Here is a 20,623-nt window from a genome sequence, read left to right on the forward strand (position 1 = left end):
TCTCTCTCTCTCTCTCTCTCTCTCTCTCTCTCTCTCTCTCTCTCTCTCTCTCTCTGACACATCTGCAGGGAGGACAGAGAAATGGACCCAAGCAAGAAGGCTTATCTTTTTAACCATTAAGATTGAGGGTTGCTAAGGACCTCCCTGAGCAGTAAAAAAGCTAACATCCGCCAAAGTTCCCCTAGAGTGGGTGCCATCTTTCCCCTGGATGTGAAGAGTCACCCACAGGAAATACAAAGAATCTGGGCGTCGTCACACTGACGACCCCAAAAGACCCAAGGTCAGAGGCAAGCAGAGGACAGCTGGTTGAAGTCCACAGAAGGACCCAGAAAGCGAGGAGAGAGAGTAATGCCAGACTTGCGAGGAGATAACTTGGGAAGGAGGGATTGGTTATGCTGTTACGTGGTTACAAAGAAGTCTAAGAGGGCAGGGGATGGCAGGGTTGTTGACTCACTTTCTGGGGGACTGATGGGTACTGACCTGAGAGCAAAGTCAGCTTCTCTGGAATGGCTATGGTGGCAGGCTAGCATGTTTTTACACAACAGATGAGAAAAAAAGTTAAGACAGGAAACACAGCACCTGTGGTCATTCAACTTGAGAAAAGACCAAGATGGGGATGTGGACACAGGCAGGTAGGCTTGGGGGAGACCGGCCAGCTGGGAATGATAGGAACAGGAGCCTCAGTGATGGAAACTGGGGCACAGCTCAGGGTAGCAGAAAAGCCTGTATAGGAGGACTCAGTTCATGGAGAGGGGCATGGATGTCCATTCTCAGACCCAGTACTTCTTCCCCGAGGCTTCGTCTTTATGTCCATATTATTTTTATAAGTTTTAAAAAATTATTTGGGAGAGATGTATGTGTGTGCTCTGTGTGGGGTGTGAGCAGAGGCTCCAGTGGGATACTAGGTATTCTGTCTTCTCTCCATCTAATTTCCTTAAGAAAGGGTCACTGAGCCTGGAGCTAGGCAGGCTGTGAGCAAGCTCCAGCAATCCTACTCCATCCCCCATAGCTGAGACTTGGGGGTGAGCTAGCCACGCCCAGCCTGTTACACAGGCGCTGGGGATTCAGCTCAGGCCGAGAGTGCTTGAGCAGCAAGCAAGCTCTCCTATCGTTCCCCAGTCATCTCACAGGCCTTGTGTTCAGCTTTCCAAACCATGCAGAAGGGCTTGGAAGAACCCTTCCTCTTACTCCACCTGTTCGAATGTGGAAGGAAGAAGAAAGAAAAAAAAAAGAAACATAGATAGATAGATAGATAGATAGATAGATAGATAGATAGATAGCCAGACAAACTCCTCAGTCACATGAATTGAGCCACTGTTAGCCGCACAGGCACGGATTTCCCGCCCGCCTTCCCTCCTCTCCCCTCACACCCTTCTCTCCATCCCACGGATTCGGTTCCCTCCACTATAGACACGCCCTGGGGCAGTTTCCTCATTCTCCAGATCCTTCCACCAGCTACAGGCAGAGGGTTCTCACGCCATTGGGAAACACCTCGGGAGATTAAAGGGGAGGAGTTTGAGCATCTTCCGGTCCTGACCTGCTGGTTTCCTCTCTGCCAAAGGCAAGAACAGCTGAGGAGAAGCAAGTTGGCAGGAAAAGAGAGCTGAGAAAAACCAGAGACTAAGACTTACAGCATGGCAGATCATGACTGAGACTCAAAGCAGGAGACCAGAGAGAAGGAAGCTGGGCACAGAACTGGAAGGTGTGCGTGGTCGGATGTCTTTCTTTAAGAACCTATAGATTACCTGTGTGGAGATTAGCTAGTTTTATTTCCAGGTAGGTTTCTGTCTACCCACCAGAGTGGCATTCTTGTCCCTTTGTCCTTTGCTGACAGCCAAAAGCTCTGTGTGGTTTTGGTTCCTTCCCATAAAACACCACGTCCTCATCACTGGTCAAGTCTTATGGCATTAACATTTGGGTGGCGTCTCCTTTAGCACACACTTAATTGTAAGTATAAGGAGTAAGAGATGCCTTCAGTCTCTGTTGTGAAACTCTCTGCAGGAACCTAGGGCTAGGGCTGTTACTCAGGGATAGATTGATGGCCTAGCATGTACAAAGTTCCGGCTTCCACCCTCAAAGCACCGCCAAAGAGGAGGGTCCTAATGTATTGATCGCTAATTTAAATTCACTCTGGAGGATAGCTGTCTTGCTTGGGAGTTTACATTCCTACTTTTCAAGTGTCCTCATCCCACTATAGAAATGTTGGACAAGATATAATTCCATCCCTGGCGAAGATAGATCCATTCAACAAGCACATACTGGGATCCCCCCCCCCCAACATCTGCTTGAAAATCGACCATTTGCTGAGAACATCCAAACAAAATGAGATACATAACTGACCCCTTGAGATCCTCCATAGTAAAGGAAAGAATACAGGAAAAAATTAGGTGTTTTATGAAACTTCCACAATTTGATTTCTTCAGAGGTTGTTTATGGTTTATACAGTTCCCTGTTGTGTGTGTGATCAGCAAGTTTACTTTGTCACAAATCAGCAGAAGAATTCATGAGTTGGTTGTAAAAAGGCTTCCAGATACAGAGAACAGACAACAGATGGGACATCACACACACTGACTACATAACTCCCCCATCCCCAAAGCTGTGACAAACTCACCGGCCCTGCAAACACCACAAGAAGGTCCTTACCTGACTTGCCCACGCCTGCTCTTCCAAATATGGCCAGCTTGACCTCTGCGCTCTTAGCCATGGCTGGTAGTGAGAGTTTAATGTTCAGATTCCAGATGTGAGCAGATGGTTTTGATGGTGGCCTTTAGTTTCACTGTGTCATTGCCAATCAGAAGAGTTCACAATCCTTCAAAGGAAAGAGAGTTTGGAAATAAATCCATATCTTCTGAAACATCAGGAGTCTGCACACACACACATGTACACACACACACACACAGACACACACACACACACACACACACACACAGAGACACACACACATGCTACCTTTTGTCTTATCCTATCACTGTGGCAAAAACAAGGGAGAAAGGGCTTATTGTTGTTGGAAGTTCAAGATATAGTCCATCATGGCTGTCAAGAAGGCAGCACAGTAGCAGCATGAAGCAGTTGGTCCTGTCACATCTACAACCAGAAAACCTTACAGGATCAACGCAGGCCACTGTTCACCTCACACTGGGTGGGGCTTCCCATCTCAACTCTATCAAGAGAACCTCCCACAGGCCTGCTCGAAAATCCGTCTCCAGGTGATTTTCAGAATTCTATCAGGTTGATAATTACCACTGGCCTTCCACATCCCCAAGTGATGTATCTTCGGATTGGATTTTCACCACTGTCCAGAGAGAGGGCCATAGGAGTAACTCACTTAAACTACTTAACTAGTAAGTGAAGTTGGGACTTAAGAATTTAGATCTGGGGCCGGAGGGATGTTTCCATGCTTAAGCACAAATATTGCTCTTTCGGATGACCTGAGTTTGGTTCCCAGCACTCACATTACCCAAAGATCTCTTGTGGTCTCTGTAGGTACTGCATTCACAAGTACACACCTCCAAACACACATATGCATAACTAAAAATAAAATAAACCTTAAACAAAAGGAACTTAGAACCCTTTGGTTTTAATGCATGTATACACATAGTATCTCTTAAAAATGTTTCCTCTAATAAGTTTTTATGAATAAATTGTTTCTTGGTATAATTGATAATAAATGGTATGTGAATGAATGCATTTGTCACCTGTTTATAAATACTCAACATATAAATATACACAATGGGGAGAGGCTCTTGGAATCTCTTTATTGAACAATATGCATTGATATCAGTCAACTCTATTGGTACACAATCCAATTTTCTATGTCAAGGTTAAATTTCATCCCAGTTCACACTAGACCACAGGAAAAACTATGTAACAGATGCACACGGTTCAAAACAATACATAATATCCAATCATACCTCTATGATTTGCTGGGTATGATAACCTAGTACACAAAAGGTATGAGTTGTGCCCCACAGTTGGAGTCCCTTTTAAAGATGAACTCAGGCAAGCCTGATTACAACAGCACCCTCACACTGGAAGCACGGCATTGTCTACAACCCATGCTCATTGTATTCAGGATGCTCCTTAGCCGTGACTTCTGGAGTCTTTGTTGGCTGTATCGTATGCTGTGTAGGGAATTGAGTCTAAGGCCTCACTCCAAAGGCAGGCAAACATCTTGGCCACAGGTTACACTGTCAGCCCAACATCTGGGCTCTTAATACCAAGAAAATGTAAACTTGGAAAAGGCCTTTGGTGTGGGATCAATCAAAGCAATCTCCCAGCCAACGCAGAAAGCTTTTCCTCTGCCAGCCAACTAATCCGTGGCTGCTTGGTCACTTCCAGGTATTCAAGATAAGTTTATGTCCTCTGAACATAGTGTCTTTAGTAGGTAGCCTCTTCCAAAACTCCCTAAACTATTTATTATATTAGGCTATGGTGTGTCTGTCACTTGTACCTGTGATGTGCTGGCTCGGCTCTATAAAAACAAGTCCTTTCTTACGCTCAGATCTGGCTATGCAGCCTGGCAGCCCTTAGAATGCTACCCCATCCCAGGCTTCCACTTTCCTTGAAAAGTTGAAGCATTCTTTAGGGGCCACACAGCAACTGAGAAAACTTGCTTGAGGTCTTGACTGTCCCTTCCCCCTCTCACCATATGCACAGTTGTCCCCAGGCGCTCTCTGTTTTAATGACTAAAAACACGGAGTTCCCTTCTTCACAACTTGACATACAGCCTGACGAGCTGTCACAACAGAGCTCTGGATATGTTCACTGTGGTTGCCCCCTAGCACAGCCAACCATGGGAAGCCTCCCATCTTTCCCACGGGCTAAGGGACTCCTTCCATCAATGGCTGACATGAACTCCAAACCTCACTTTACATACATCAATTCAGTGGCACAGGAGTTCAGAGGTCACTCACTGTTCTAGTCTGTAAAGTTGTATTTGTGCCAGGCATGGTGACACACACCTATAATTCCACAATTTAGGAAGAGGTTCAGAAGCCACTCTCAGCTGCAAAGCCAACTTGAGGCCAGCCTGGGTTAAAGAAACTTTCTCAAAAAAATCAAAGCAGGGTAGGAGGTTAACCACAATCTGTTACCTAAATGTGCTAACTGGCCGGGTCTGAGCCAATGTTTGGGTATACAGCTTTTAAAGACAGCCCAAGAATGGGAAAGAGAAAACAGAACTCCCTCTGAATACATATCCCACAAAGACGAGTGGGCTTCTGTTTTCTCTCTGCTGTATCTGAGCCATTAACATGGGCCTCACACATTTTGGTGTGCAGGTTGCTAAGGTGTGGGTGCTCCTAAGGGAAGAAGAGGCAGGGGTTTAACATCTCCAGCAGAGAACGGCAACTTTGTAGTCAGTCTCAAACCAAGATCTTAAATGTCCTACCCCATTCTTCAGCTATAGATGAAGGAAGTCCTCCTTTAGGCGCGGCCCTGTAACCCTAGCATTCAGGAGGCAGGAGTCGGGTGGGGGGAATATTGAATTCAAGACCAGCTTAGGCTACCTCATGAGTTCCAGGCTAGTCCACCTATAAGCAGACAGTGGGTCAAAACAAAATTCCTCATTTGTCATTTTATATGTCTCCCTTCTATTTAAGGTTTGCATGTTGAATTTGCTTACTAGATTTTTAACTTACAAACAGCTGCTGGCTCTTTGAAACACAGAGCATGCTTGTGTACGGAGCATCTGTAGACAATAACTTGCCATTTCACGCAAAAGTAGCATTCCCATGCATCTAGAATCTGGGCTATAGTCTTCATTTAAAGTAAGCATCAAAGTATATATTTTTAAAGCCAAGTCAAATATTTCAACAACTCCCCTTGGCCTCCGAAGCTCATGGGTCTCACATAGGAGAAATTAATTATGTTAAAGTGTCCCCATTTGTGACGTCATAAAGATCCAGCTGCTTACTGTCAGCCGCCTAATATGTTTAGGGGGAAAGAAAGGGGGGGGGGCGATGCAATGCTGCCCTCTAAAGATGCCTTCACATTTTATTTCCACATGAAAATTTGACGGAAACCATCAACGTGTCAATTGTTGTCATAGTAACCTACAGGCAAGTTTCTGTTGAATTAACCAGAGACCTTCTATCCCTCAGATCTGAGGAAACTCATTGGTTCAAACACAGGAACTCTTCCTGCCATGGCCTGAAGTTCACTCTAGGAGCAGATTGCTTTTCCCGGAGGCAAAACCAAACAAGTTTCAAGCGTCCATCCTAAAATCACACCTAAATATTTAGGGGATGAGAGGCGTTGCTTTTCCGTATGCATGAAGTCATCAGAGGAAACATTAGGGTGAAGGAAAGACGTGTGTTGTTTTATTTGGTACTACTGACCAATTGTCGAATTCACTGACTCCCTCCACACTTAGGTGTATACTAACCAAAGAGGCTACCTGTGGGGACTCTGTTAGACCTATGACAATTGCGTTTCTCTTCATCCATCTGTTTATTTACTTATCAAAAGGTTTTGCTCCTGATAAATCATTTCCCAGACTGTGTTTATCAAGGTCAGAGTTTTCCACTTCCTCTTGAGGCGAGTGGGGGCATCTTTATAATTACATTTTAATGCTTTTATGGCCTTCTAAAAAAAAAAAAAAAAAAAAAAAAAAAAAAAGAAAAAAAAAAAAAAAAAAAAAAAGAAAGCAGAAAGCAAAGCACAGCTGTCCGAGACAGCAGTGAATCCAGTCTGATGGTGGTGGAGTGAGATCGCTTCTCTCTGGGTCAGACCTCTCCTTAAATCAAGATTTCTCAGTTTCTCTGCTAGGAATTTTCCTTCATCTTATCACAACGCAACAGCCACACCAAAGAGGTTGTGACTGTGCAAGCCCCCGGGCTAGCTCGATACCCTGAGATCAACAGGTCCTGCAGCCAGGAGCAAGCCCACAGTGGGCTGCATGTTCTGCAGCTCACAGGCTCCACATAAAGAGCAGATGTCCCCTAATTCGGAAGGACGCCTTCGGCGCAGGACGCGCTGTCAAGCCTGGTGGCTGGCGTTCACATCTCTCAGGGTGAACCCCAAAGTAGCCCTTAGGGAGGGACCCGGAGACCTGCGGGACTCACCCAGGGGCTGAGCCCTCAGGGGCTCGTACCCTGTCCTCAGGGAGCCACCTGGACACGTGCGTGTCACTCACCTGTTCACTGTCCAGGCCGGGGAGACAGCCGCGGTCCTCTCCAAGTTCGCAGTCTGGCCGCGGAGACTAGGAAGCTCTCCCACCCTGACCCACGCGGGCTACAGGAGGCGTTTGAGAGTTGGGGGGCCGCGATTGCGGCTGGGAGTCGCTGGGGCTGCGAGTGTGGTGCCCGGACGGGGTCTCTTCCCTCGCGCTCGCTCAGACTAGCAGCGCAGAGACTGCGGCAGGACGCGAGCTCCGGCCAGCCGCCGCTGCGCTCCGCCACCAAGATGCTGCAGTGAGGTGCCCGGGCGCCCCCTGCTGGACCAAGTCTGCTAGCCGAGCGCCTCACAACCCAGCCTAGCTCAGCGCCAGGCCTGCAGGCTTCAGCTAAGTCCTTTCTTGATTAAAAGGCATCACTTACGCAGTGTTCTCTACGCCTTTTTCCAAAGGATCTTGCTAATACGCCCTGGGAATGTGTTCAGTTATTTTCATGATATTCGAGAGGAAGCAGAGGATTTAAAAAAGATAGAAATAAACGGGTCCAAGACTAGTAAATGGCTGGGAGAAAATCCGGAAAGGATCGGAAACAAATATACTTCCAAAGATATAAACACCAAATTTAACCGAAATTCATATTTGTATATATGAGAAAGTCCCCGTTGTGCTCTGTTCCCTCTGGAAGACCAGCATTTATAAGATTTGCTTTGGCGTCAAACCCCATCCCGTTCAAACCTCAACAAAGATAATTAACATGCATGCTATGCTAAGCTAAGCAAGACCAGCTTACATCCCCCATCTCCTTTGATATTCACCTCCCTGGAGGTAAGCATGGCTACTGTAATTGCTGGTCTTTCGGAGGGAAAGGGGAGCTTCCGAGAGGTTAAAGGATTCCCAAAGACAATGGTGGGCATGAACAAAGCAACAGGAAATGTCTATGCCTTTCTCCTTTTTCATTCCAAAGCTGGGTTTTCTTACCAGGGTATCTGGTGACTCACTGAAAGCGAGGCTAGGCAACAGGAGCAGGCAGGGGCCCAGGGCGATAGGAATAATCAGTGGAGCCACTCTGATGGAAAAAAGTCTCTGCCCCGTGGAGACAGAGACTTGGCAGGCAGGGTGGATGAAGAGGTTCGACTTGTGAGAGCCACAGCGTGTGTCCTGATAACTCACCGAGAAAGCTTTAATACACCACATCCAGCATGAATTTCCAGGCACCCCCCCCCCCCGCCGCCCCGACTTCCCGGGGACCCCAGATCTGACCTACAGTGACACTCCCTCCCACATGCCCCAGCACCCTGCCAGTATTGGGCTTGCTTTGCATTCTCTCAAGTTTCTCCTTGTTCTGCTAACCCTTGACATTCCAGGCGCTGGAAGAGTGGGGGAAGCGTACTGTGTGTGCACCCATGCTCTCCCCCTGTTGCAGGGCCTGCTGCACAATGATCAAACGGATGCAACAAGACCATTTGAGACATGATACATCTAAATTGTTTATCCACTGAACTTGGAAGAGCTATTTAGTGTGGACTTGAAGACATGGGTCCCATCCTTGAGAAACAGCGATTTCAGCATCTCGGAATACAAACGGTCTTCTTAGAGCCTACAGTAAGAAGACGAATTATACTTGTAGACAATGCAAAATTCTATAAAATTCAAATTGTGTGGAATTTTATAGCATTAATATCGTCAAGTTTCAACCCACCTTCTTTTCCTGTCATGCTTTGTAGAGCAGTACTTGATAAAAATGTCTATAAATATGATACATTTTAAATATATATTTACAGTATCTATGATTTATGTCTAATATAAAAATTAGAACATATATATAATGTATATAATGACATATACAATATATATGTATATACTTTTACAATGACTTAAGTTTGAGTTTCCATTATGCCTTTCCTATCCAATAGACCTCGCTGAAGAGCTCACTAGCCCACAAGCCAGGTTTCATGGGAGCAGCCTTTCTCATCTTGTCCCATTAGCTGTCTCTCCAAATCCTCTTGTATAGCCCTTATAAGCCAGTACTCCTCTCTCAATAAGGAAGGCATTAGTGTGCACTCCTGCAGTTTCTTTTGAAGTTTTTATTGGCCTACAAAAAAATAAGTTTCACTGTAGCATTTTTCAGACAATGTTTGTTGTTTCGTGCCCCCTTCCTTGTCCTCCCTCTGTTGAGCCCCCAACTGCTCTCTGCTTTCAAGTCGCAAACGACCTTTTGTGCCCAAACACCTCTCTGACCCCCTTTCATGATCATCTACAGAGTTTCATAGTCTGCAGCTACTCCCACTGTAAGACTCCCGGGAGCCTTATCTTACCAGGGACCCCCTGAGTGAACCACGTGGAGCTGGGATCAATGCAAAAAGCAAGAAGAATTTATTGTTCCAGTGCACTGGAGTCGTCCCAGACAGGAAGGAGCGGCAGTGACCTCCAGCACCCGTTGGGGAGTTTTTATATGGTTTCCAGGGGCAGAATCGAGCATTAGCAACTAGGTAGAATATGATTGGCGGAACAATGCACCCTTTAAACGGATTGATCTTTAGGGAATGAGGGGACGAGGACGTCCCTTGTCTGAAGGTGGACAACAGTCAGTCCTGAGGAATGGGTCCCCACCCCACCCGCAGGTTGGTTCTACTCTGTGCTCTGAGGAATGTGAATTCGCCTCTCCCTTCTGGAGGGGTCAGTGTTTCATGACCTTCCCAAAGTTCCTAAGCTGACCTTTCTCCACAACACCCTATGAATATTCTCACATCACGTGACTTTTAGGTGGTGGGACCCACACCTATGACTGTCAGGAGAGACAACCTGTGCTTCTTCATCTTTCTGAGACTTTCTATTACCTCAGAGGTAACCTTGACAATTACATCCACTTCCCCGCCAGTTTCTTAATTTCATCTTTCTTGACAGATGATTAAAATTCCACTGTGTATGTACACACATCTTTGAGACTCATTCTTCTGTAAATGGGTGTGTAGGCTGGTTCTAGTTCCTTGTCACTGTGGATAGAAGAGCAGTGGACACATGAGGTGTCTCTGCAGGTGTCACAGAGGAAAAAGGGACCTCACAGAGAGGTAGTGTCTTAGTCAGGGTTTCTATTCCTGCACAAACATCATGACCAAGAAGCAAGTTGGGGAGGAAAGGGTTTATTCAGCTTACACTTCCATACTGCTGTTCATCACCAAGGAAGTCAGGACTGGAACTCAAACAGGTCAGGGAGCAGGAGCTGATGCAGAGGCCATGAAGGGATGTTCTTTACTGGCTTGATTACCCTGCTCTCTTATAGAACCAAGACTACCAGCCCAGAGATGGTCCCACCCACAAAGGGCCTTTCCCCCTTGATCACTAATTGAGAAAATGCCTTACAGTTGGATCTCATGGAGGCATTTNCTCAACTGAAGCTCCTTTCTCTGTGATAACTCCAGCTGTGTCAAGTTGACACAAAACTAGCCAGTACAGGTAGGAATGAAAACCTGGTGCAGATTGATTTCAGCAGACTTCAGGGGGTGTCAGGTCAGGCGATTCATTGTCAGCATATTTAAAACAATACAATTTGGGGAAAAAAAAGTTTCCAGGCAACAACCAGTCCAATTCCAGGGCACAATAAGGCTTATGGTGTGACTGACTGCTTAGAAACTCTTTTACAAAGTACATGTCACTACCAGGCCAGGCCCTGTAGCTAAAAGGCCTAGAATTTAGTGTGATCTCTGACTAGTAGCATGGAGGTCAGCCAGGCATAAAGTACATGTGACAGCTCCACTATGACAGATGCTGGTCTAGGGAAGGAAGAGTCTGGGATAACCATTCTGGGGAATTAGGATGAGTTCTGCCTCTGTAGCAAAGTGTGGTCTGCTTCCACACACAGAAAAGTCATCGGGTTGTTAAGAAAATCTACCCCAGCCTTCTGGGCAGGAAAAGAGGTATTTTATCTCTCCATTAAGAAGTCCTGTTTCCTCTTAATGTTGCTCTGTGAATACAAGAACCTCTGTACCCCTCAACAGCATGGATGTATAAATGTCACACCTGCAAGTCTGGACACACTGCACCAAGAAAGTCAAGGGCACCATTGGAGTCTCACATCTACTGTACTGTTCTAACCCTGGGTCTTATGCTCTATGGAATGCATCTTTCTCAAAAGCTGCAAATCCTCCCACTCTCCCTATGGCAGCTGCCTCACAGATCAGTCACAGCAGCAAATAGGGCTCCATTAGCCTGCCTGCTGGGTGTTCACACCCCTGGGGACAGGCTTTGTTACACACTCCCTGGCTTCCAAATTTAAGCTGAACTTCGAACTCACTGTTATTAGATGAAGAGACAGTACAAGCACAAACTACAGCTCAAGCTGAAACTGTGTGTGAAGCTGCTAAATACATTCATTATAAGTAATCAGCGCATGTGGCAAGATACAAAGAAGCAGAAACTCACCCCCCAAGAGCATAGTATCCAGAAATGGCCACTGTCACCACAAGGAACAAAAGTGATGCTCGCTCTCAGGACAGGTGACACAGAATGTTGTCTGACTGCAGGTTCGTTAGGTACCATCATACTGAAGTGACATTTTGTATTTAAGAAATACACAGCCAAGCCTATGATAAGCAACTGAATCAGATGCTGAGAAGGGGACTTTAGATGTTGACTCCTGTCACAAGCTTCCCAGTTCTTACAATTCCTCCAAAGACAAAATTAATTACATATCTTGGAGCTGACTTCATGGTGTCTGTGGTGGTTTGAATAAGCTTGGCTCATGGGAAATGGCACCACTAGGAGGTGTGGTCTTGGTGAAATGGGCTTGATCTTGTTGGAGGAACTGTGTCATTATATAGGCTGGCTTTGAGGTCCTGTGTTGAGGCTCTGCCCTATATGGAAGAGACCTTCCTCCTAGCTGCCCATGAGACAGTCTTCTCCTGGCTGCTTTTGGATCAAGAAGTAGAACTCTCAGCTCCTCCTGCACCATGTCTGCCTGGATGCCGGTGTCCTGCTTCCTGCCTTGATGATAATGGACTGAACCTCAGAAACTGTGAGCCAGCACCAATTAAATGTTGTCTTTTATGAGTTGCCTTGGTCATGGTGTCTCTTCCCAGCAGTGGAAACCCTGACTAAGCCAGTGTCCAAGCCAGTATCTGCTTCCTTCTATGTCAAATATCTTCTCGTTATTTAAGAGGAGGCGACCGGCTTTCTTACACACCCTCACCTCTCAAGATGATTATCGTTTGCATTTCATTCTCAAAGTCATTTAAATAAATATAGTTCTATATTTAAATGGAAGAAAATCATTTAGCAATTCTATTATCATTGTTTACCCAGAAGACCCCATGGCAACTTCCCACCCCCTACCCCACCCCACCCCCATCCCCGTGTATCTATCTGCCTCTTTGCCCGTGCTATATTAGCCCCCTTCGGCCTACACTGACCCTATCATCATCTTCCTTGTACAGTTGTGATGGCCAGTCTTGGTTCTCAACTTGGCTACACCTGGGATTAAGTAAAGCCCAAACGGTTGGGTTGGGCACACCCATGAGGCATTTTTTTTTCTTAGTCAAATCATTTGAAATAGGAAGACCCATTTTTTATTCGTTTTTTTTTTAATTAGATATTTTCTTTATTGACATTTCAAATGTCATCCCCTTTCCTAGTTTCCACTCCCAAAATTCCCTATCCACTTCCCCCTCCCCCTGCTCCCCAACCCACCCACTCCCATTCCTGGTCCTGGTATTCCCGTATATTGGGACATAGAACCTTCACAGAACCAAGGGCCTCTCCTCCCATTGATGCCCAACTAGGCCATCCTTTACTCTGGGCCACACCTTCTGCTGGCAGCCGGTAAAGGACATGAAAGAAGGAAGCTTGCCCTCTTTGCTTGCTTGTTTTTAGTGGCAACTCCATCCCTTCACTGGCATTATAGCCTTCTTCATAGGGATTCTGGTGTATACCAAAGACCAGCTGAGAGACTCAGCCTTGTGGACTGAACAGCTATGGGATTCTTGGACCTTCTGTTGGTAAATAGCCATTGTTGCAGTAGCTGAACCACAGCCTGTAAGCCATTCTAAAAATCTACACACACACACACACACACACACACACACACATTCATTCTGGTCCTATAGAGAACCCTGACTAATACAATAGTATATTTCATATTTATCATACGGGTTATTCTTTTTTTAATTAGAAATCATATTGACCCTGGGAATGTAGCTCATCTGGGAGAATGTTTATCCCTCTCTAAATACACTCACATTGGGAATTATGGCACCAGTGTACGATATCTGTGGGCACACAAACATTCATTCATAATGCACGTGCCAAATTTTACTACGCATAAACAAGGCACAAAAGACAAAACAGCAATAATGAAAAGCCAACCCTGACAGAAGCCGCTTGACTGATGATCTAGAGCTGGCGTGTAGAACAGCCTCTGAGTTGCAGGGTTGTTTGAGTACACGAAAGACAGTGGGAGAAATAAGGAACAAAAATCAGCAATGCCATAAAGCACAGTTCTCATGAATATGGCTCTCTCCACAAAGACATTGTGGTGGTTTCACTGAGGTGCCCTGTCCCTATACACCCAGGATCCTCGGTCTAGGGTACTGCTTGGGGTGGCTGAGAAGATGTGGCCTTGTGCAGGAAGTATGACACTGGAGTAGACCTAGTGTGTCACTCGGGGAGCAAGCTGATGGGGCAGGCTTGGTATGACACTAGGGGAACAGGGATGGGCTCTTTAGAGAGCTCTGCCCTGGCTCTCTGCTTCTTGCTTGTGGATGAAGGTGTGAGCCCTCGGCTTGCTGTTCTAGACACCATGCCTGCCTGCTGCCATGCTTCTCCTCATGATGGTGATAGACTCCTATCTCTATGAAGCTGCTATTCAAATAATCCCTTCCTTCTCTAAGTCTCCTCACCCAGGGTGTTTTATCACAGCGGTAGGAAAACAACTGATACAGAATGGAGGCAATGCAAAGGGCCACGCAAAAACCTTATAAATATAAATATTAATTTATAAATATAGATATATAAATATAAGTGTAGTACCTTAAATTAAGAGCACATCTGATAAGTTTAACTGTGAAATACATGATTAAAAGAAAGAAGGGATGAAATGAAATAAATTCTATCCTCATACATAAAGTTACTAGAAATAAATTCAAATTTAAAAAGAAGAAAGAACTAGTAAGCTCAAAGATGTGATATCAGAAAATATCTGGAAGGAACACTGAAGGCAAGTAAGGATTGGAAGAAGCTGAACTTTATGAGCCGTGTGGGCATGATGCTGGAGTCTAGCACAAACACTATCATACTCAGAGAAGAACTGAGAGGCAGAACAGGAGCGAACTGAGGAAATGGGGACAGGAAGGAGCTTTGCAAACGCTTGCACATCTACTGAGAACTGGGCATGCTCCAGGACAAGAATCTCAAATGAACACCGAACAAGACCAATTCCAGAACTTTCCTGAGACACAGCCTAATCAATGTGCGGAAGGCGAGTTGTAGAGAAACGTATTCAAAGCAACCAGAGAAATATCATCTTAAAACGGATCAGAATGGATGATAAACTCGTGCCATAATGTACAGAAGATGTAAGAAGACAGTGGCATTATTAAAGTCCCATACCAAAATTCTCCACTGACTGAAATAAGTCATTCACTCAAACACAGATTGGGAGCGTCTACTGCAGAATACTTTTCTTTTAAGTTTATGACTCCAAATAGAAGAAAAAGAATTAAATAGTAACCAGCAGCTTTGGTAAATATCAATACACAGGTCAAAATAAATGAGCTTTACCCTAGTAAAGCCACAGCATTAAAATGTCCTGTGGGTATGAAAAGACACCTGTAAGCAGAAACCTACGACATTAGCAGGTTATGTAGGAGCACAAACAAAGTAATACTGATGTAAGTTTCTGAGATGCGGAAAGATAGCTAATGAAAAATGGATGGATAATTTAAAAATACATTTTTATTATTTCTAGGAAAATAGTAGAAAATCCAAACCTAAAACAGAAACAACAGCCTGGGGTGTAGCTCAACGGAAAAGCTCTTGTCTGGCATGCTCAAGACACGGGTCCAGCCCCGGCCCTTAAACACAAAAGCAACCGGGGCAAATAAAAGAAAAAAAAATGTTAATACGAAACAAAGCAAGAGAGGAGGAATGAGGAGATGGGGCTGAAAAGGTGTCTCAGAGGTTGAGAACATTTATTCCCAAGTCCAGTATGACAGTTCTCAAAAGTCTATAACCCTAGTTCTAGGCTTCTAGTATTTCTTCTGGTCTCTGTAGGAACCAAGCACAAATGCACGCACACACACACACATGCAGGCAAGGCCCCCTATGCATACAAAAGTAAATAAATAAAGGGGGAGGGACTGTTGACCTGCTTGGTCTTGGGCAGGCGACTGAGCCGCCGAGTCTATGAGTGCAGCTGTCCTCTTCTGTCCAGGTGACACTGTTTGGCTCTGGTCTTCCTCACCCTTTGGCTGTTAACGGTTTTCTCACATTCTGTTCCAAGATAGTCCCGGAGCCACAGCAGGAAGTGGGTATGCCTGTCTCGCCTGCAGCTGGACACACAACCTCACCCTCTCATGACCTGTATACTCATGATTCTTGTATTTCAGATGAGTTCCTCTCGCTTACGACCCCTTCATCTTCCGTGTCTTTCCCTGTCCAGAGTACAGGAGCACAGGAATAAACATGCTTTGAGAAACACTACCCGTGGTCAATATTTTCTGGCATAGAATTTTACTCTGAATCCTTCCCTGCCCTCATCGTTTGGTGGCAGGATTGTCACAAGCACAGAGACCTTCATTGGATTCCCACAGTGGAATGAGAGAACAGACTCGCTGAAATCGCATGTCCTCTCTTTCTCTGATAATAAATACAAATTTTAAGTTGAGGGCTGGAGAGATGGCGCAGCGGTTAAGAACACTGACCAATCTTCCAGACCTCCATTTCAATTCCCAGCAACCACATGGCGGCTCAAGACCATCTATAATGTGATCTGATGCTCTCTTCTGGCATGCAAGTGTATATGCAGATAGAGTTCTTGTGTACATTAAACAAATCTTTGAAAGAAAAACATTAAATTAAAACATAAAAAGGAGCAGAGAGCTAATGGCCACAGAAACAAGTGACTGATGAGAAAACGTTTGAGTCAGAACCTCTGGATCTAATTTAGTACACAGGAGTCCATCTCAATTTTTCCAGACCACCGGAGATTAGATTTCCCTGATAGAATTAGATTTCTTTCTGAATTCTTATTGTTATGGCTTGTATTGAATTTTAATTGGTCATCAGAACGAATTTAAGATTGTGTGTGTGTGTGTGTGTGGGAGAGAGAGAGAGAGAGAGAGAGAGAGAAGAGAGAGAGAGAGAGAGAGAGAGAGAGAGAGAGAGAGAGAGAGAGAAGAAGAAGAAGAAGGAGGAGGAGGAGGAGGACGAGGGTAAAAAAAAAACACTTAGTAACCACTGTATTTAAGAAAACAATTTAACTGCGTTCCCTGGAACTTTGAGGAAATGAACTCAAATGGAACTGTAGGTTTGATTGGGGGTTAATAGACTCAAATGAAGTGAGTGAGTTTTGTTTGATAAACTGACAGGAAATTTAAAATATAGACTCAATATTTTGACAGTTTGTGAGACCCAAAATAACATATTAAAAATAAGTTGAGGCCAAGAACCCATAATTGGGGAAGCACACAGACCTAAGAGGTGAACTTACTACTGTTATTTTGATAAATGTGCAGGGTATCAAACTGGCCTCTAAATTCATATTTTTATACCCATAAATTAGTACAGCCCCCAGACGTCACCCAGAGAAGTTTCTTTGTGTAGTGGTTAGTGACAACACCCATAGCTAATTAAAGTGCAGAGTGGGGTTATCAGCCACAGATCTGCATCGTCACCTCCTGCCACAGGCTGCAGGGGACAACTCACTAGAGGGAGTAGAAAGAGTGTAAGAGCCAGGTGTTAGCATAAACCAGAGGGGAATAGTGTCTTGTAGATGAATGTGTGCATTGAGGCATCTGTGGTTGCATGCACAAGATCACACCAGTCATCACTTTATCATGGAGTGGTGGTGGGGGTGGGGGTGGGGGGGCTCATGAGGCCTCATCCCTGAGGCTGGGTTCTTTGATAGGTTGATGGCACCACATCTCAGGCTATAAGAACAGCATTTAAGAAACAAACAAGCAAACAACAACAAAAACCCAAAAGATATGAAATTGGGAATGTGCAGGGAGGCAGGGGTTAGATCTGGGACAAATTAGGGAGAGGAGTGTGTGTGTGTGTGTGTGTGTGTGTGTGTGTGTGTGTGTGATCAAAGTATGAGATTCTAATATTATAGTAAGATCAGTTCTTAAAAATATAGCCTACCTGAAGGCCGATGCAAATGTCTTTATACTGAAAACATAAAATATGTGCAGGCAGGCTGTCAGAAAATATCTCCAACACAAAACAAGGTGCAATATGGAAAACTGTTTGCAATCCATTTTCTTTCTATGTGCAAGTATGCCTTGTGACATAGAAAATGCATGAAGATAGCAGGCAAACGGTCTCTCTGGGGTGGTGTTGGCAGATACAGGGCAGTCAGGCTCACCCAGAAGACCTTCATCTGCATCGGTTCCTCTGTCTTGTGATGAGGGTATATGGGTCATATCAGTCAGAAAACAATTAAAAATCATATTACCCCTTTATAAAACAACCAATAAAGGGAATACATGTATATTGGAGATAGTTGGGAAAGCTTATGAAGGAAAAGTCTGTAGCAAAATTCCTTAGTATAAAGATGGGAAACTGCTGCATTCTGCAATGACATTCCTTGCATAACTGCTGCCAAGAGGCCTCATCTGCTCTTTGGTGGCTGTGTAGTGTGTTAACAGCTTGCTCATGAAGGGTGATGATGGGCAGACATGAAACTAAATTAAAAAGATGCTGTCACTCCTGTCCCACTCTGCAAGCGAGAGTGGCAGCCATGCTGCCATCAATCATGCAGCTCTGTGGATTATTTATGGGATGGCAGAGCTGGAGGCACCGGGGACTCATTGCACCCAGGCCCCATTCTCCGCCAGTCATCACTGGCTGGCTGGCTGTCGGTGCGTTTTTTTCTACACTTGGGAATAGCTGATCTCTGTTTTTTCCCTTTACCTTGCTCTAGAGGATTAACACCAGTAGATAGTACTGCTAGAGATTATTTTAAAACAAACACAAGTAGTTGCATTTAACTTTGTTTTATAATTCCAAGCATGGGGATAGGAAGACAGGGTAGAACGCTGTTTCTTTAGTCTTTACTGAAAATGCTAGAAACTTTCCCCTGTGTTCTAATAGCTTATAGAGCTATAGCTCAGGTCAACTTTTAACTATTGCCAGACTGAAAAACCCGAAAAAACTCATCCACTCTAATTCACAGAAGGGAAAGAGAGAAACTTCAGAGTTAGCAGAACTGCAGAACTGCAGACTGTGAGGAAAAAAGTCAGGGATGAAGAGAGTGCTCCCTGCTTGTCAAGCTGCCTCTGGGCCCCCATAGGGCTCTCTAACAAAACGGAATTGTCAGTAAAGTGAAAAGACTCCTGTGCCAGACAGGCAAATGCACGGCTTATTCCTGGGTTCACAACACCATGCATCCCTTCCCAGGCTATACTATGCCCATCACAAAGCATCAAGTTTAAAGAGCTTCCTCTAAAGATGCAGATGAAGTAAATCCCAGCCAATCATTAAGCGAAAGCTTTGTAAATGGAGAAAGCAGACAGAGTAACAAACCGTCTTATGTTTTTAAAGGATCAGTTAAATATGTGTTGTTCATATAATCTGACATGTGCGCAGCAAAACAGGACCCATTTGGAGTGCTCCAGCTGGTGGAAGAGGAGAGGGTTTATCAAATATTAAGAAACTTTGCATTCCAACCACAGAACCCTGGGAAAGACAGGAGAAGCCACGCTGAAAGCATGCAAACACTAAATTCTACACGACTGTCAAATAGCAGGAAGGCAGAGTGGTGGGTCTGATCAAAGCCAGAAGGCAGAAGCAAGACGCGGAAGCTAAATAAATAATCAGTTCCTCCAGAAATGATCCACTGCAGAACTGCCCTCATCTTTTCCACTTTGCTTCAGATTCCCAAATCCACATGTTCTCAGCTAACAGCTGGAGTCTGCATCCTCTGGGTGGCTTACCTGAGTCCCGCCCCCACTTCCCCCCACCAACTTCACACATCCTCCAAATGCACTGGCCCTGTCACTTTCTCTTCCATCCTGAGTGACTGAGAGAGGTAATTAGAAGTTAATTCCTGCCACTGCTGAGGTCAGAAGCAGCCCACTAGGAGTCCAGGCTTTGCCATGCATACCCTGCTCTAGATCTCTGATTGCAGCACTTACACCTGAAACAAAATAATAACAATGACAGTGTCTTGAGACATCCACAACAAGACCCCTACACCCAAGGCTCTGGGAACATCCATCAAGAAGGGAAAGAAAGATTGTAAGAGCCAGAGGAGCAGTACTTCAGTCTCAGAAGTGTTGCGTCAGGATTGTAACAATGTCCGTATTAAAGTTACAGAAATTTTAAATGGGATTCCAGACAGTGGTCAGAATTGAACTATTGGTTCACAGAGAGTTGAGTTTTCTGCTTAAAAACTCTTAAGAGTTGAGAGTTCTTGAGGCCTTCCACAAGGAGCAGACCGTATCCTTTGGAGGGTAGCATGTTCCTTGGCTGTAAAGCTTGCTTTGTTGTGTGGGAGGTCTTCTGCTGCTGTCGTCAGAGTCAGTGAGGCTTGTCCCTGATGTAAAACCCTTCAGTGACTTTGCTTAGTTGAAAGGAGTCTAAGATGCAGGCGCTCCCTGCAACACAATGTCCATTATTGATAGAAATGACCACAGTATAGTGATGGGTTCTTCGATTCATAGATATTTACTAGGCTCTCAGCGTAGCCTCGGGTCTACCCCACATGAACAGCAGGCACTTCAGCTTGCTTTAAGTCAAGAGTTCTCAACCATCCTAATGCTGTGACCCTATAATTCAGATTCACATGTTGTGGTGACCCCCACCCCCAACATAAAATTATTTTTGTTGCTACTTCATAGTTGTAATTTTGCTACTGTTATGAATCATGATGTAAATGTTCCATATCAGGAAATCTGATATGAGATCCTTATGAAAGAATTTGTCCACCCCAAAGGGGTCCTGATCCACAGGTTGAAAATCACAACTTTAAGGAGTTTGTTTTTGAAAGTTTTATGACAGAATACTTTATTTAGTGCAGAGACTACTTTCTCTAGAGCCTTCAGTAAGGACAGAATTTAGAACTCTTCAGTGTTGAGTCACTATTCCTGCCATTAGAGAATCTCCAGAAAGCCACATCTGCATCCAGATAAGAAACAATGGCTTTAGAATCTGAAGCAGAGATGAGATTCCCATTTAAATTCCTGTCGATTTCACAAAACATCTCTTGGTACATGGGCTAGGAGGATCTTACCATTGAGGGATGGTGTGGAACATAACTTGGAAAAGGCCTTAAATTGAGCTGTACAACCTCACGGG

The 20,623-nt window shown here is 44.8% G+C and overlaps 1 protein-coding gene across 2 annotated transcripts in view; it reads right to left on the reverse strand.

The window, feature by feature from the left end:
- The window catches only part of Rerg (RAS like estrogen regulated growth inhibitor), a 105,442-nt gene extending 98,068 nt beyond the window's left edge, over positions 1-7,374 (reverse strand). Inside the window, exons 1-2 of one of the 2 annotated variants that reach the window (XM_021164841.1) lie at positions 7,136-7,374; positions 2,644-2,809 (exon numbers count right to left, since the gene is read on the reverse strand). In XM_021164841.1, coding sequence (XP_021020500.1) covers positions 2,644-2,704 — 61 coding nt within the window. In that variant the 5' untranslated portion in view covers positions 2,705-2,809; positions 7,136-7,374. Of the gene's footprint in view, positions 1-2,643; positions 2,810-5,639; positions 5,757-7,135 lie in introns of those variants that run through there. The other variant, XM_021164842.1, reaches the window with a different exon arrangement.
- Between the last annotated feature and the right edge of the window lie 13,249 nt (positions 7,375-20,623).

This window comes from Mus caroli, chromosome 6 (genome assembly GCF_900094665.2).
Source record: "Mus caroli chromosome 6, CAROLI_EIJ_v1.1, whole genome shotgun sequence".
NCBI classification, from domain to species: domain Eukaryota; kingdom Metazoa; phylum Chordata; class Mammalia; order Rodentia; family Muridae; genus Mus; species Mus caroli.